The sequence below is a fragment of the Bombus pascuorum genome, chromosome 6 (genome assembly GCF_905332965.1).
Source record: "Bombus pascuorum chromosome 6, iyBomPasc1.1, whole genome shotgun sequence".
NCBI classification, from domain to species: Eukaryota; Metazoa; Arthropoda; class Insecta; order Hymenoptera; family Apidae; genus Bombus; species Bombus pascuorum.
Genome location: NC_083493.1, coordinates 12468787 through 12482718, shown reverse-complemented (window position 1 = coordinate 12482718; position 13932 = coordinate 12468787). Strand labels below are relative to the sequence as shown.

Below are 13932 nucleotides of genomic sequence, written 5' to 3'. Positions count from 1 at the left end.
TTTAATGTCTTTAAGAGCTGTTTATATCCCAGCTAAACAATTTTAGCAGCTCTTGTTACAATTTGACCATATAGAATAATTGCGTATCTTATACCTGATACGATACCTACATACAATACATATGTACTCTGATATCAATACTACCAATTTTAAGAAAAGTACAAGTTGAAATGCAGTTAACCTATATTTTACTGCTGAATTATTTAAAAAACAAATTAACTGATCGATAAATGGCTTATCTTATCTTATGTAGCGATTTTTGAAAGCGCAATTAAAATTGCGTAGTATTTGGATTAACTTGTAACTTTGAGTACATCAAATTTCGTTTACAATGTTAATTTCGAGGTTATCAGAACAAGTTTATAAAAAGTTATTTCATGTGCAGAATAAAACAAAAAGAAGTGCACAATCTGCTAGAGATGTACTTATAAGTGGCGGAATTATTATTATTAGTGGGATCGTTATTGTTTGGTTATCTGTGTTTCTCTACACAGCATTCTATTATGCCTATGTACCGAGCATCTCATACGTACGGCCAGTACATCTGCAATTCAAGTGAGCTTCACTTCTCACTTGTACGTTAATGGAAAAAAAGAATTATATCTTGAAGCATATTATTTTTTGTTTTTTGAAACATTATGTTATATGCATTCTACTGTTACAGTTTGATTACATAGTTCTTCCGTGTTACAGGTCATGTAATGAAGAAAAAGGGATTTGTAGCTTTCCATCAGCATATGTGCAATTAACAAATAAACAGCAGCTTCTAATGGTTGGCCAGCCATATAAAGTCAATTTACATCTAGAAATGCCAGAGTCACCAGCCAATAAGGAACTTGGTAATTTCTAAGTCTGAATGGAAATTAAAAATAATATCTAATAAATATAATTTTTAAATAGGTATGTTCATGGTTTGTGCTCAATTACGCAGCAGAGATGGTTTCCTCCTAGAACATGCATGTAGATCTACCATGTTACATTACCGTAGCACATTATTACATGCACTTACAACACTTACATTTTCACCTATGATGATTTTTGGCACTACAGAGGAAAAACAAAATGTAGTTCTTGAATTATTTGATAATTTCGAAGAAAACCAAAATCATCCAGTTACAATTATTTATATCGAAATACAATCAAGACATATTGAATTCTACTCTGCAAGTATTACGATAAATGCACACTTATCGGGTCTACGCTATTTAATGTTTCATTGGCCGATTCTATCTGGTATTGTTGGCATCGGTACAAATTTGTTTTTCATAGCACTTGTATGTACCCTTTGCTATCTTCATTTTACCATTTATGAAGACTCTGGAGATGATGGTTTCAATTATGAAGAAGGTAAAAAGGTTGAAGAAAAACAAGAATATAACAAAGAATTAAACACAGAAGAAGAAAGAGAGCATAAAGCTACAAATGAGCGTAAGTTACTTGTTGAGTTATATTCTTTTGATAAATTAAATATAATTGAACTGACTTATTTTTTAAAGAATCATCAGAGTCGTCATCATCAGAAGATATTGCTGCATCTTATGTAGTACCACATCTTGTTAAGTCTGGAGACGAATCTCATCCCTCTCGTATTGAATTAATGAAATAATCTATATTCCATAATGAAAATTATATGACAATATTATATGTGTACGAACATAGCTTATAAGTGTAAGAGAAAAAAATATATGTACATTATAAAAATATTTATTTTTCTGTACTTAAATATTTTATTTACTTCTATTGTAATTGAAGCATATTAAAACGTTTATGATATTTTCTATGTATTGTAATGTCATCTTATGTCATTTTATTAGTGGTGTGAGAATATTGCAGCCTTGGATCTGGTTGAGATTGAGAGAGATTTCAAAAAAATTTGCGACCAAACTTCAACCTATAATTTCGGCTATATGTAGTTTTTTGATTGCAGGACATATTTGCGATATATATCGAAATAATGAATCTTTACCTTGCTTTTATGCTTGAGATCGAAATTTCGAGAGATCGATTATTGTTTTTCGTAGACAAACTAAAACTTGGTAAAATAGTTTTCCATCTTATGCTGTACTTTCTACCTGTCGATAAATTAAAATAATGTTTAAACGTGTCAATTATAAGTAATTTGTAGTTTAAATTATAAAATCTTTTTATTTGAAGTATAGACATATTTATTTACATTATTTGCATTACATATTTCAAACTTGAAATCTCCTTCGCGGCTTAGTTAACAACGCCATCTTGTGAAATAAAATGAAATCGTAAACATTTTAAAGTTTTGTGCTTTCCGTTACAATTTTGACGCTTTCGAACATTCTCCAATGAACGCTGCAATGTTTTTCTCTGTCATGTTTGAGAAATTCCTGAATAATAAGCGGAATGTAGTAAAGGTGCGTACAACGTTATATTAACTTCATAAAAACTTGTTAGAAATAAAACAGAAGAAGTTTCCGATATTTCATGCTTAAGCATTATTACGAAAATGTGTTTAAATGTTTCGATTACGTACAGGTTGTCAAATTTTGATTCTTTCACTTTATTGTTTCACAAACTATTTAAAGCAACGCCAATAAATTATTAGAATTCCTTTATTCTTATCCATTCAGGGATATGTGATAAATGAAAACATTGATGATCAAGGTAATCTTCTTGAACACATAAGGAATATTTTCTGGATATCTAGCGAAAGATGACTTTAAATTGCTGTAAGTAATTTTAAATGACCTTCATAGACAAACACATCATAAGACAACGAATTTGTCTCGAAATAGTTTAAACTCTCCTAGGATAACTTATCTGATAGGAAAGGATCATTTTAAGAATTTGGAGATAACCTTATTTAGATGAGATTTACGTTCATCGGAAGAGGGCCATTTTGAAATAGTGTAAGTTTCATTTGACGTATCTTTTCGAATAACGAATATACATGAATTTTATAATATGTGTATTGTAATCATCGTAAAGATTAAAATGGTACACCCCGTATATAGTGTGACTTGGCATGCTAAAAGGAAAAAAGTGATGTTGAACGAAAGAAATCTTACGCGTGTAAGTGTTGGTAAGTAAAGAGACGAAAGGGTTGGATGCATTTTATGCATTTGTAAAGGCGTAAGCGGCGTACACACGATGCATAAATACTAAGGAACCGGTTTTCTACGTCATCAAGACTTCGCGCAATACGATGGGTTAAGAAAAAGAGCTTAAGGGAGCAGCATGAATTTGTGGGGTCGTCTTATGTTTCTCTTAACTCGTTACTCGAGATTCAGACAGGTGTGCGAGATTCTCGTTTGCTTCTTTGTCTTTATCTCCGTTCGTTCCGTTAGTTCTTCTTTCTTTAAGGACTTTCGATTTACTTTAAACTGCATTTTACAGGTTATGAAAGTTACCCCTCGTCATTATTTAGTTGAAGTTAATCGAATTTATATTACAAGTATAACAGAGGCATGTAAATGTATTTTTATTTAGTCTTTTACTAAGCATGTTATGTCTATTACTATGAATCGATATACTTCAGTAGATATTACATGTTTGTAATCTATATGTAATCTACATGTATATCAGAATAACATGAAATTAGGTCCTTTAATAATTATAAGCAGTAATTAAAATAATTTCTACTAATTCAATTTGTCGACAATGGAAGTTTGATTTAAATGCAAATTCGAATATTTGCACGAGTCATAGTGTAATTTTTCCCTTGCAAATGAAGTACTGCCGAAAACGTTGACGTTTACTTCGTGTTTGTCACTAACCATCCAGATGGTATGTCCAGAAATGATTTTAGAGGATTTTCCAATTGGCAGGGAATTTCCTTTATAAAATATGTAAAAATTCAATTTTTATCGTTGATTTAATTTGTTTGATAATCTTTGAATATGTAGATAGATACTCTATTCTATATTCATGTTGAGCTACAGATCAACGCAGTGTAGAAATATTATTAACGTTATAAAAATGTTCATTGCAGTTATATTCCATGTACCAAAATTTTATTGAATGTCGTGTATTGTTCGCGTCGACATTTATGATACTTTTATTTACCTTTTGAAAGCCGCCAGAAGCTGTTCGTTGTGTTTGCAATTTTTTTTATTATAAAAATGTCCATTACACGCGCACGCACGTACGCACGCACGCACGCACACAGAGATATTTGTACTTAATAAATTAAATATTGCAATAACGCTCAGTTTATTGAATTTTCAAAACATGGAAAGCAGTGATTACATGCGCAAGCATTCAATGTTATCGAGCGCGCTGACGTTTTCCATTAATATGTGCGACATGTATGCAGCGGAATTACAAATTTTATAATTTACTCAACGTGTACCGTGAAAAGGGCATTGCGAAATCGCGTGATTTTCGATAACTCGTTCGTCCGTTTCGATAACTCATGTGTCATACTAACGCTATCGAGTATACTTGACTTTCGAATAGGACCTCATTAGCTCAAAGAAATAATGACCAGTCCTTCACTTTTTACGAAACCTTTGCTCTACAACGCTTCGCAAATTTAAATCAAGCGCAAGGTTGAAGATGCGAGAATGAAATTTTATGTTATTCATATTTTCTTGATGAAACATTTCGAAGAAAATTTATTGTATTTACTTAATCAGTCCATGTGACAAAACGTTTAAATCTCGATACAATGAAACAGTGTTTCCTTTAACTGGAGCTCGATGAAAAGACATAGTTTTCTTCACGTTGGTGATGGTTCGATTTTCTTACAGGCAGACCGCAGGATTGCAGCACAGGCTATGGACATTCGAGCAGCACGCCGTAAAAAAATTCATCGACGTACTCGCAGTTAGGTACTTTGATAAAATTCTACAAAGAACCATCGATGCAATAAGATATAGTTTCAGAGAAATTTATTATACTTCTTATCTTATCGTTCGCTTTTCTGCCTCTTTTTCTGTTCATTTTCTTTTATTAATAGGTTTTAACTCGGTGGTTATTAATTCATGCCGGGGAAACATTTCAATGTGGTTGAAATAATTAGCAATCATTAATTTGATTGTTCGCGTTTTAATTGCGGTGGATGAGGCGAAAGTTATGTCAAAACCGTGGGCTTTTGATTTTAGGGGTGTTATACTCGTTGCTCGAGAAAACAGGAATATTAATGACTATTATCATTTTTATTCCCGGTATAGATATATAACTTTGAAATGATTTTGCAATTAACTCACGCATCGAAAGTGTTCATACGTATTGTCATATTTTTCTCTCGCTTGTCCTCTTTCTCTGACAGACTTTCCCATGGAAACGTTGTTGAACATTTCGAAGTCAAAATTTTAATTCGTGGACAATGCTAGATTTCATAATGAACTAATCGATAAACGACATTCGAGCCATTGTTGTTCTTTGTTTATTCGCGTCGGAAATATCGAATTTCCAGCGAAAGGACGATACCAATGAATATACTTAATCACGTTCGCGATCAATACAAAATTTACAATAAACGTATCCGTATGAAAAGAGCAATTTATTGTGTTCGTGTAATATCGCTTGAAAATGGAAATATAAGTTTTTTACAATGATCGAGCGAATCTTGCTTTTGCAAATTACCTTCCGTAACAAAACACATCGGTTTTTGAGTTAATGAAATGATCGAACGTTTTTGAAGTCGTTGGTTAAGTTCGCGATACAAAAATATCCCAATTTGAAAGCTAGTTGCTTTTCATAGAATCTGCAATCTTAATAATTTTAGTTTATTTATCGTTAAAACTGGCACATTGTAAAACTCGTTAACAAAACGTTAATATTTTACAATGTATTAAACATGTATATTTTCAGATATATTGGCATAAATATGTATCATGTATGTATATATTTGTGTAAATGTGAGAGATTACTTGGAATGTTTCGCAGTGAGTTAATTATGGTTCTTGAATCTTAGGCCTTCTGAAGTTTCTTGGATCTCGTTATTAATATCCCCTTTAAGCTTTACGAATTAGAGGTAATTCATATCGAGCCTTATGAGATTGTACGCAATCTAGAAATCTTTTGTTTTCCTCACAAACTAGGTATTTATCGTTGCTCAAAGGCAATTCTCTGTGCTGAATATCTGGAAACGACTTTAGTGCGAACAATTTCTCTGTGCATACTAACTAGTATTCAAGAACGATGGTTTCTCGGAGCTGGTAAACGTGTTTCCGATCGTTTCTGCGTAAACGTGGAAAAGCACCGCAACCTACAGGAAGCTAGCCAAAAGAATACGAAGTAAAAGAGCACGGGGCAAACTCCGTTCGAAGTTGCGAATTGTTTCTTGCTCGGATCGCTTCCCGGTAAATTACTCGGTTTGGCAATGGAGGCAGCAGGTTTTTCGATAAAATAAAGGAGGCGATCCAAAAACCATCTCCAGCGTCACGCGATTCGAAGGACGCCAGCCAGATGGAATTTTGCTGCATACACGGCCGTACCGAATTATCGAACGTGCATCGTAATGCGTTCGGTTACAACGTAACAGCTTTGATATGCAAATCTTTGCTTGAATGCGGTTAAAGTTATTCGCACGTACAGCGAGAATTTTTTTCTCCCTCGATGATTCACAATCGCCGTGAAAGGCGATTAAAACGCTATGGCGTTCATCAAGGGATACATCTAACCGACACGATTTCCCAACCGATACGATCAACTCCATGTTCCTATAATTTCAAAGTTATTCAAGACAGAAGTTCTCTTCTCCTCGGCTAAGGAACGAATTCCCCTTCGGTTTTACATAACATCGGCATTCGTATCGAGAAACCTAATGAATCTCGTTCAAAATGCTACACGTTTCCATCTGATAACGAATATCTGTAAACGATTAATAATTATCAGCACGTGTAGCGTTATCTCTTGCGACCATTCACTTCGTTCTTCTAATCAGCTCATTTAAGAGCGTGCAGCTGAGTCCACAGTGAGACTGTGGTGGTCGCTGCAGTTAGGCTGTGCTCGAATATACACGCACCGATTTAGAGTACCTTGCGTTTCACTTGCATTACATCGATTTCGTAGTAATTTATTCCATAGCTATATAATCGCGAATCGCGACTATCCGCGCGGTTTTCGCGCGATCGTTGGCCGTGTTTCGTTGTGTGCACAGCAACGCGCCACGAAAGATAAGTAAATCCACATTCCGGTCGAGTACTTCGTACCGTTCCTAAGGCTCGTTCATACCGGTTCCAGTTCCAGTTCTAAGAAATTCGAAATAAAACTGGCCGATAATTCTATGCGCTATTCGCGTCTCCGATCGAGCGTTGCTCGCCAGCCAATAAACGCGATAAACGTCCATCCTGGGGAACAGCTTCGCTCGACCGCGACAATTTATCTCCGTAGCCGTTGGTAATGAGGTTGTGATGTCGCGGTTCCCGACATCCTCGTGTTCACTCTGAACAAATGCGTGACACCGGGGTCGCGATCCACCGCCACGGACCACGCAACTTTCTGCAGTTACGAACTGTAATTTCCCGACCACGTTGTATGTATGTAATAGGATCGTTGGTTCCAGTTAAGTCTCGAAGCGAAGAGTTTCCGCGTTCGGACGTTCAAGCGATATATTTGACCTTGTAATAAAGCGTCACGGATAACGACAGGAGATCGATGCTTAAATCAACCGCCGCGAAACGATCACACGTTGATATTTCCGTGGTTGCATTTCTTCCAGTATAGTGAAACGTTATTGGAATACGACTGTGACTTCGGTGGCCCGTTTTATAGATTCCTATCTGTTAGGAAAAGACAACCCGACCAGGTAGCAAAATATTTTAAGAGCATAAAGATGGATCGTGGTTCGATCGAATCTTGTTTCCTCTTCTAACGTATTTCTGGTGATTTTCGGATAAAATAGCTCTGTCTGGAAGTATGCCTGTTATCGGATAACCGTGTTCATTTATCATCGTTTTGAAATCGAATTTCGGTATTCCTCGAATCCAATATTGTTGTAACTTAATTACTCGACACTGGCTAATCGAGGAAATTCGAAGTCACATTTAAATGCATTATCAGCTCGCTACCAGGTTTGGTTAACGTCGAAGAAATGCGAAGTTAATTTTTTGCTAGATCGATATCGAAGCGACTGGCCAAGTTAACGTTGGCTGACTAATTGCTTAACACATTTCGTCCCGCTCCGTTTTTGCACGGCCTTCCATTCGTATCGCACGTTCCATCGATGTGTCGTCAAACTGGTAGCGTTAAGAGCGCATATTATTTGTTATATTATTATTATATATTGTTTGTTAAAGCTAACATCTTACCTTATCATCGATGTTGATTCAGGTCGTTAAACAGCGACATTATTGCAGAGAGTGTTAATTAACAATAACCAGTATTAGTTCTAATGAATATCATTTTGTCCAATGTGTTTTAGTTATAAGATCGCCTTCGAAAGCTGTCCTTTTAAAGCCTGTTAACGTTCTGTTAATGACCTCATTAAAGATCCTCAAAATTGACGTCCCGTCACTAATTGCGGCTTAGCTAGTGTCTCAGCCTGGTTAGCCTCAAGTTTACTCGTAATGACCGATCGGAAGTTATTTACCGAATAAAATCTACAATCGATGGTGTCGTGTTTTCAGACATCGTGCTACGTCGCCAAAGTTATAATCAAAAAGATTAACTCGACGTGTTTTGCGCTGCAAGCCGAATGCTACAGGTTGATAATCGCCAGTAACTAGATCGCAATACGTTTACACAGGTTTCTGTAAGACGGCAAACGAATTCATGTCATTCCGCGCGAGAAACGATTAACTGTCTATGCATGGAATCACCTCAGGCATCCATCGCTCTAACTCTGTTCAATTACTTAACGACGCGGCGTTTTAACCCATTAATGTCAGTGATTAACTGACGATAAGCGGCGACAGGTGACTCTTGTTCTGGCCGATAATTTTCCACCATTCGATCGATCACGTATCGGGCAAAGATTGGGTTATTCTTGTTCGAAAGTTCCATTCGACGAGGTGTTGAAACGAACACGCCGATTTAAGCGTCGTTAATCGTAACAAGATTGCACGTAAACGCGAATAGCCGGTTACCAGAAGTAGCTTGATCGTTGGAAGATTGAAATGCCCCGTCTGTCGGATCATCGGCCGCAACGAGGGTCAGGTGATTTTGTCGTGCAACGAACAATCTCGTCTGCCAAGTATCGGTAAAATGTGTTCGCTCGCATTGCTCTCTCGCATTGCACGCTCGCATTGCTCACTCGCGGTCCATAAACTGGCGACGTCCAGTTAACAAGCTCGTCTCTTTTTTCTCCCGAAGTATCTACGGCGAAAGCGACGAGCAGCAAGGAAGATCAGTGGCATTATGAGCTACTATCACGTAGAAATCTACAAGTAATTCGATCGAAGAAACGGCGTAACTCGCGCCAACGTGCATCGTTATCTCATAAAATCTGTTATGTTGGAGCAAGAGTTCGCGATTGAGACACCATCGTCGAAAAGCTTTTTGCCAGCCATTTTCCGAGCGAGCGAACCCGATCGAATCGGAAGATAGAAGTGTCGGGAGAGGATAGAGAGAGAGAGAGAGAAAGAGAGAGACAGGGGTCGCGTTAAACACGACGTTGAAACGCTCGTCCGAAGAATATTGCGTTGCGACAAAAATGTCAAACGCGTTGGCGCAAGAAAAATCGATAAATCGGAGTGCTTCCGGACGTGGAAACGAGATTAAAAATACTTTCGCGTATTGTGAGCCGCGTTCAGCCGGGAAGCTGTGCAGCGGTAGTTCTTTCGAGGAAGCACGTTTTAAAACGGTACGAAAAGAGAAAGGACGGTAGAAAACGAGAACGACGATCAACGGGCGTTTCGGTTGGAATATCTTCTTGGAAACATCGCTTGGATGCGTGAAAAGGGCGTCCAAGCGAACACCTGGGCCGAATGTTCTCCTATCAACGCCCTCGGTGTTAAAGTGGCGCCGAGAACAATCCGTCTTGAGTCTCGAATCTCGAGCTCCATGCTGTGTTCCCGCCCTTTCTTCCTTTTGCACATTCGTATGCAAAAACACGCGGAATGTTTTTCCTCGGAGATTGTCCGCCGGCCGCTATGCATCTTCTCCCTCTTCTGCGAGGCAACACCCGTGACAGGAAACGAGAGGGAATACAGAAAAAGCCAGAAAGAGCAAAAAGAGTCGCGTCACTCGTAAAAGTCGCTCGTCATCGTGATCTCGGTCGAGCAGTGTTTTCTGACTCTGTGTATGGTAGCCGCCAAGATCGTTCGAGTTGAAGCAGCATCGACAACGTACAAGTTGATAGGCACTGGCGCGTAAGCGTGGCCCCGGATTCCTGAACCGGTCTTGGAGCAACCACGGGAGAGCCACCATCTTATGGCAGTCGGTTTCTGTCCCTCCACCCATCTAGAAACTCGTTCCCCCCTATCGTGTCTCTACTTGAAGCCACACGACAGGTGCCAGCGGCGTACGCAGACCCAAAGAACGATCGCCTTTTATATTTATAGTCTTCGCGAACTATACGATCGAGCGTGTGTTTTCGCCCATTAAATTAGGCGAAACAATACGGTAGGGGCAAAATCTAAAAAATGCCGAGGCAAACCATAGGGAAAGGGGCTAGAAATGATCTCGGAACCTGTTTCTGTTTAGATCGCTGGTGGCTGATGTTGCTTATTGGTTCAACGCCAGTGGTTCTTACCTTAACTCGATTCCTCAAAGTTCTGGTTAAACGCGATTGTTTACGTTGGCACGCCACCTCCGTATAAGCGAACGGAATGCCATGAACACGACTGGCTGGTGTTCAGATCGGGATACAGCGAAACCGAGGAACTTGGGTGTAAAATATATTCGATAACCAGGTTTGAACAATGCGAGTGCGGCTTACGAAATTAGGTAAAACACGGTGGTCCGATTTGGATCTGAAAGGAGAAACCGAGGCAGAAAAAGCCCCTTCGTCCTGTTCGCAAAACCAGTTTCTTGGCAAACTGGTGCGCGATTGGACGCAACGTTTGCTTGTTGGCCGCATTGCGATGATTCCCGATACTTTTGGTCCCTCGTGAATGTTCGCTTCATTATCTACATTGAATACGAACGAAGGAATGCGTGTCGTGTGACCGTGAGACCTAAGTAGGCTCCGATGGTAGGCTGCCATTTGTAATATCTGATGGAACAATCAGAGGACCATGGAAAGAAAAAGTATCGTGACTCTGGTTTGCAGGGACCAGTTTGGATCAGTGGTTCTTGAACTATCTGAAGACTTTATCGACCAAAGATTTCGATCTGTTGAATGGTACCAAGTTAGACGAGATTCTATTACGAGCGACGTTCTCGATCGCAGAACGATATCAGATCGAAGATCATTCAAGATGGTAGAAATTGGCGCGTTTTCGAAACCTGGATTGCACGAATCGTCTTGTAATTTGAAAACTTTCGAATTGGAGTCATACATATACATATACATATGTATATATGTAGATATAGCCAAATGGTACCTTACCATTGTAGCGAATCTTAATTTCGAATTGGAAGTAGGTTCGATCAGACTTCCGCTTACTTCGTTTCAACCTGGAATTGTCTTACGTTCAAAAGGACTTGAAAGAACCAACGAATCTTGTATAATATGAAACTATGAAAGGCAATGTAATAACAGACATCTAATAAAGACGAAGTATAGCAAATAAAGTGCATATTTCATGATAGTCTACGTTATTTTGAGATGGCGTTTAAATTAATTACACAAGATCCTCAACAAGAGAAGAGATTAAAGATTATGCAAGGTACCGGTTCTCAGACCTTAAAACTATTGTCTGATGTTCCTCCATACTTTAACATCTTAATTAACGAATGGAATGTTTGGCATTCTTGTAATTTATTAGTATCGTCCTGCAATCTATCTTATTACGAAATAGTTTTCGATTACAGAGGAAAGAGATTGTCCCGGACTAAGGATGCGTACACTATGGGGTATCATCGAAGAGTTAAAGACGCTAATACGACCCTTAATTGGAACGTTCCTCGACTAAAAGCCTCATCGCATTAAATCGTAACACGACGATACGATTGGCCTAATAGCTCTCAACGAGATTATGTTCGTGGTATCGTAAATTTGGTGAAGCCGCATCTCGATCAGCATGAAAGCTCGAAAGTAGGTCTCTGTTACTCGATTTCGGTCAGTTTTAAAGTTTAAAGCCCAGGAATAACTTCTGATTTTATCGATTCTTAAATCATCTATTCCCGTAACGGAATACTTCAATCTCTTGCATTATCGGAAAGTTTAGTCACTTCGCTAGAACTACCCTCTTCGACACTACCCATACCTGTCCTTGTAGTCACGATCGAATTAGGTTGTTTTCTAAAATAAATTCTCTGTCTAGTTGGGATGATCATCCTTGCTGGAATGTAATACAAATTTAATCGTTTCTTTGTATCTCTCTTATTTCGATTCGTTTACTAGTTCGTATTTATAGTTAGTTAGACTTTCGGAATCGATTATTCGGTCGGTCAATCAGAGATTCGATTGGACATTCAAAGTACCGTACGCTTTATAAATAATTCCTTAAAATTCTCTGTACTGGTTGATTGAATTGAAGAAATTGATTCTCCGAATCAATCTGAATCGTTCGATTTCTAGTATATTAACGGGTATTCAAGCTATTAATTCCTTTGCTTCTAATTTTTTAATGCCTTGTGTACAGACTTCCCTGTCGTTCGACATTCCTTAAATCAAATTAACTTCGTTTCTTCAGACCCATTTCTCGCCTTTAACGACAAACCAGTTAAATAAGAGAGTAATTCTGCGAGCGAATAGTCCGACGATTGTCCGCTTGAACGAAGAAAAAAAAAGTGGGGAAAAGTTGGCGCAAATGAAAGAAGAGTTTATACGAAGGTGGAAGAAGAACAACGATCTTCTCGAGGCTGTAGGATCCGATCCACGAAGATGATCGGCCATCGAAGAAAGCTTTTCCAAGGAAAATTCGAGTAAGAAATTCAGTCAACGATGGTCGAGCTGTATGATCGAGTTACAAGGGCGAGGCCTCTTAACCGGCGAGTCCTCGACGGCGTCATTCAACGGATATACAGCAAAGTAAACGTTTATTTAGAAGATATCATCTCCGCCTTTCTCAAGTCGAGTAGACCGCCTTCGCCGCGTCGCGGAGGGATGCTCTCTCTCGCCAACATAATCTGCGCGAAAGTGTTTACCCCTGGAAATGCGATCGCAGATTGCATCTAATCTCACGCTGTATCACGACTGCTACCTCGTGCCACCAAGAACACTCGCTGGGGACCTTCGCGAGGATTTCGAAAAAACAACGGAAAATGAGGAGACAAAGGAAAATTTTCATCGTGTAAGAATCTTGATGTTTTCACGCGCGAGCTTGTCTCGTAATTCGCAGCGATTGTTTTCGTTTGCGAAGTTGATATACGATAGCTCACGAAAGTATTCCAACACTTGTAGAAATATTTTATGAATATATAGATATATATCTCATAGGAAAGATCTTTAAACTTCACTAACGCTGTAATGAGACTACAAGACTGAGTCTAATTAAGTTTAGTCTAATTAAAGACTAGTTTGTAGTAAATATCTTGTATCTTTTATGTACATCTTCAGATTCGTTTTTTTATGGATATAAACTTTATCGATATAATTGTGATAATTGTGTCCCATTACAGTCTGTTAATGAGCGTTCAAAATACATTCGTGAAATGTTTCTATTTTCTATGATAAATCTTGGAACAATTAAATTTCGATATGAAATTCATTGGATACGATCGTAAGCGGTTGAAAGAATAATCGTGCATAACTACAGAGAGGTCTTTCTATCGATGCTTCTGTTGAATTACTGCGTTTATAACGTTGTATCCAATGGCCGATCATAGTAATTAATCAACGTCTCCTTGGAGTTATCTTTTACGACGTATTGGTCAACACGTCGTAATAAACCGAACGTTCCGAGGGAGCGGAAAGCTCATAATTCAGCTGACGCGTAAACCCGATTAATCAGGAATAGCAAAGCA

General features: G+C 38.3%; 2 protein-coding genes across 3 annotated transcripts in view; one reads left to right on the top strand and one right to left on the bottom strand.

The window, feature by feature from the left end:
• LOC132908384 (small ribosomal subunit protein mS29) overlaps positions 1–13932 on the bottom strand; it is a 193060-nt gene that overhangs the window by 4298 nt on the left and 174830 nt on the right. The gene's annotated exons all lie outside the window — the stretch shown is intronic.
• Positions 114–1703, top strand: LOC132908388 (seipin). 2 transcript variants are annotated; one of them, XM_060962377.1, is made up of 4 exons: positions 118–555; positions 694–839; positions 901–1428; positions 1497–1703. In XM_060962377.1, the coding sequence occupies exons 1-4, from the start codon at positions 332–334 to the stop codon at positions 1604–1606; spliced, it is 1008 nt and encodes a 335-aa protein (XP_060818360.1). In that variant the 5' UTR covers positions 118–331; the 3' UTR covers positions 1607–1703. The 2 variants fall into 2 exon arrangements, with proteins under 2 accessions (XP_060818359.1, XP_060818360.1); XM_060962376.1 differs by having other exon boundaries at positions 114–555; positions 901–1564.